The 3,801-nt window shown below is 35.3% G+C and overlaps 1 protein-coding gene across 1 annotated transcript; it reads right to left on the bottom strand.

The window, feature by feature from the left end:
- Positions 1 to 583: 583 nt before the first annotated feature.
- On the bottom strand, positions 584 to 2,188 carry LOC128216369 (uncharacterized). The gene has a single exon (XM_052922929.1). The coding sequence runs from the start codon at positions 2,186 to 2,188 to the stop codon at positions 584 to 586; it is 1,605 nt and encodes a 534-aa protein (XP_052778889.1).
- Between the last annotated feature and the right edge of the window lie 1,613 nt (positions 2,189 to 3,801).

The raw sequence follows: 3,801 nt of genomic DNA, 5'->3' as shown, positions 1-3,801 counted from the left end.
AATTTATTTTTGCTATACATGTGTATGCATTGATTTTAAATAAGTGTGTCACTTTTAGACCTGCTAAATTGAATCACTTATAGCTTGTCAATTTTAACAGGTAAATCGTTAACGATCTAACTATGTTATATTAACTGGTAAAGGACACTAGTACAGTGATGTGCATCGCAATGTTTATAGATGACAGTGTATTCAATAAGAAGGTCACTTTCAAAACGTGTATTTTACGTTCTACACTATATGTACGTAATGATACAAATAATGTATTAATAAATCATATACTGAATTAAAAACACTTTACTTCATATATTATTTTTAAGATGCTTTTAATTTATCAACAACTAATTAATAATGATGTAGGTACACCAGTCTCAACAGTTGTCAGCTATGAAGAAAAGTCCTGTAAAGTTATAACAAACGCACTAATTGAAATGTTCATGGCTAAATTAGCCTACATACAATTCAAAATAAGTCAACTGTCAACTTTACATCAAATTAAAACTCACTATTGTTGGGTTTGGTAAGACAATGTCGGATTTACAGCATCCGGAGACAAACTCTTTTGTATCATGATTAGCGAAATTTAGATTTGGAACTCAAAAAGTTTATCAGAATTTCCACCGATATACAATCGCTTTGTACGTTTATCAAGAGCCACTGCCTTAGGGTTAAAGTCCAGAGGTTGGGGTAAAACACTCTGGATGTCTCCATTCCTCTTCACCCTAAAAACATCATTGCTACCGTAGCTACACACGATGATTGAACCATCAATATCCATGCACAGGTCATGAGGATAATTCAGCTTGTCTGACTTCACAAGTAACTTAACATTACCGTCACTTTTGATTTCTGTTATTGAATCTTTGCTACTACATGAAACGTACATCGACCCAGTTGCTGGATCTTGTGTTGACCATTGTGGGAATGAAACAAACTGTTCTCCATTTTCTGTGGTTTCCTTACTTAAGTCATTTCTGATAACCCTGGTTTGTTTTCCATCTTCGTCTACTTCAATAGTTTTGGCCGGGTTCAAACACTGGACTTTCAGGGTTTTGTTAAAACATTCAACGGCGTAACATTTCCCGTCTACGTTTATCTCCCGAAAAGTGGTGAGGTCTGTCGCTGGAGACTTCAGGTGGAGAAGTTTAGGTTGGCCATTATATGTCACGAATGCTTCACCGTGCTCTGTTACTGAGATCCGCCTTGGGTTATTTTGTAATTTGACATTTGAAACAAGAGTAGAATTACCAGTATCGAATAACTTTAGTTTTAAATTATCGAAGTCCGCAAATAAGACCAGGTAATCTCGTAACAACGCAATGTCTGTGATGTTACATGTGTTTTCGTCATTTTCAAGTTTGATAGTAATCGTCCGAACAAGAAAGGGCGCTTTGACTAGACGAAGCAGTGATGTTTTATCTGGCACGAAGCCATATCTGACAATACTGCCGTCGCTACATAACTTTTGAATATTATCTTTGATCGTATCTACATCTCTTATGGACCGCAACACCAAGATGGCGAGTTCATTGTCCTGATTTTTGTTTTTATACGTGTCGATACTTTCGGACCAGGAACCAAGCTGACCAAGAACACTGTCATATGTAGAGACCACAGCCTTTAAAGTTCTTATATCTGACATCTTGATTTTGTCAAGTTCTACTTTGAACGTCTCCATTGCATTATGGTAATAAAGGTCAACTTCCTCAAGATTCATGTTTGCCTCTTTCTTTTTCGCGGTGTATGCTGATTGTAAATTCTTAAGCATCTGAACAGCCGTTTTATAGTCTTCGCTGTTCACGAATTCTTTGGAATAATCGCCGATTGACTTTACATCAGTGCAAACTTTATGCCCCAGAATCACACACTGGTCACAACATAATTGCTTGTGCGATTTACAGAACGACGTTATTTTACTGTCAGTGTGTACATGACAGCTGCTTTCAGCGGGATACCGAGCTAGTTTATTTGGCTTCTTTCTTGGTATGTCTTCTCCTCTTTTAACATGGTGGGGTTTTGTCACACGTAGTATCCTGTGCGTATCCAGACATGACTGACACAGATATTCATCACACTCCATGCAGAAACCTTCAACAGTTCGTGTCCGTCCATCACTTAAGCACGGTTCACAATTTAGGTCGCCGTCTTTGTTTGACAAAATATCATCTGAGCCATCCGCGGTCGCCATGTTTATCATTCACCCAGTCCTTAATTGGCACGTCGTATCTAGCTGTGACTTTGTATTCCAAACCATATAAAAGTTTTATTGTTATCCCCTTCTAAATATTTATATTTTCTTATGTTGTGTTTCAATTTGGTGAAATGTCCATGCATAGATTTAAACACGTATACAACCTTTAATCAGGCTTAGAACTAAAAGTTTATATAGTAGATAACATAGATAAAGACACGAATCGATTTGACCTATATATCGTTGTTTAACATCCCTTTGTATAAACCACTCGATCAAAAACCATTTTCAGTAAATGATTGTTCAATTTTCTGAAAACGGAGAGATGATATTTACTCCCGTGTTGTCCCCTATTATCAATACTCCATTGACCTGGATTTGTAAAGGTTGATACACCGTTTAACCTAATGTGCAATAAAATTCGCATTTTCTGATAATGCTGTGAACTCGCCGCGATAAACACAAGTGAAGTGGAGGTTTATGCATACATGTACACTATTCTCGTCATAAGAATATTTGGTGGAGTTCATATCCTTTTTATCTTTTTGAAGCTCCGATGTGTATGAGGTCGAGAAATTACAACATGTATATACAATAGTGACATACAATACACATAAACACTACTCAGATTATCGCAACCTGTGAAACAATATACATTCGCTACTAAGATTATCGTAAGCTTTTAAACAATATACATGCGCCAGGCGCGTAGCTGCCTATACGTGAGTTCGAGGCTGAATTCGCATGATTCTATCAAAAAATAAAACAGTTCAGCCAACGTTACAGAATCACTATTCTTACTTGACTTCATGATGTACCAGACATATGGACATTGTCATTTAAAATGTAATTATACAGTACAATGGCAAAAAGGACAGAAAATAAGACTTGTAAGACAATCTGATTGTATGTCGGACCTTATTTGTTTGCTATTTTAGAGAAAAAATCAGCCGAGTAAATGGTAAATTTGTTGATGTATTATCCTAAAACTGTCCATTTTCCAGTGCTAAATAAATGATGTCAGAACGCCCAGAATGCACCAGAATACTCCATTGTTTTCAAAATTCTAATACCCCCGGCACAATTCTGAATCCACATGAATAGAGACATAGCTGCGCCCCTGAGTACAACACAATTAATCATAAGCGTTTATACAATGTACATACACTTCTAATATTATCATTAGCGTTTATACAATAAACTATTCAGATAAGCATTTGTACAAAAACACACACAATAAACACGCAGGTATTAGATGATCACGAGCTTTCATAAAATATGTATAAACTAATCAGATGATAATCATCGCTTATACAATATACATGCATTACAAAGATTATCATAATAGTTTATGCATTTTATATGCACTATTTAGATTATCATTAGTATTTATACAATAAATATACACAAACCAGATCATCATAAATGTTTATACAATATACATGCATTACTAAGCTTATCATTAGCGTTTAAATACATTATGCATGCATAACTGAAATTATCATAAGTGTTTTTATAATAAACATGCACTACTCAGGTTATGATAAGTGTAATTATCATGTACATGCATTTTTACAAAGATTATCATCCGCATGCATAAATTAAGTTAG

The sequence above is a fragment of the Mya arenaria genome, chromosome 14 (assembly GCF_026914265.1).
Source record: "Mya arenaria isolate MELC-2E11 chromosome 14, ASM2691426v1".
Taxonomy (NCBI): domain Eukaryota; kingdom Metazoa; phylum Mollusca; class Bivalvia; order Myida; family Myidae; genus Mya; species Mya arenaria.
This window is presented reverse-complemented; position numbering and strand designations above follow the sequence as displayed.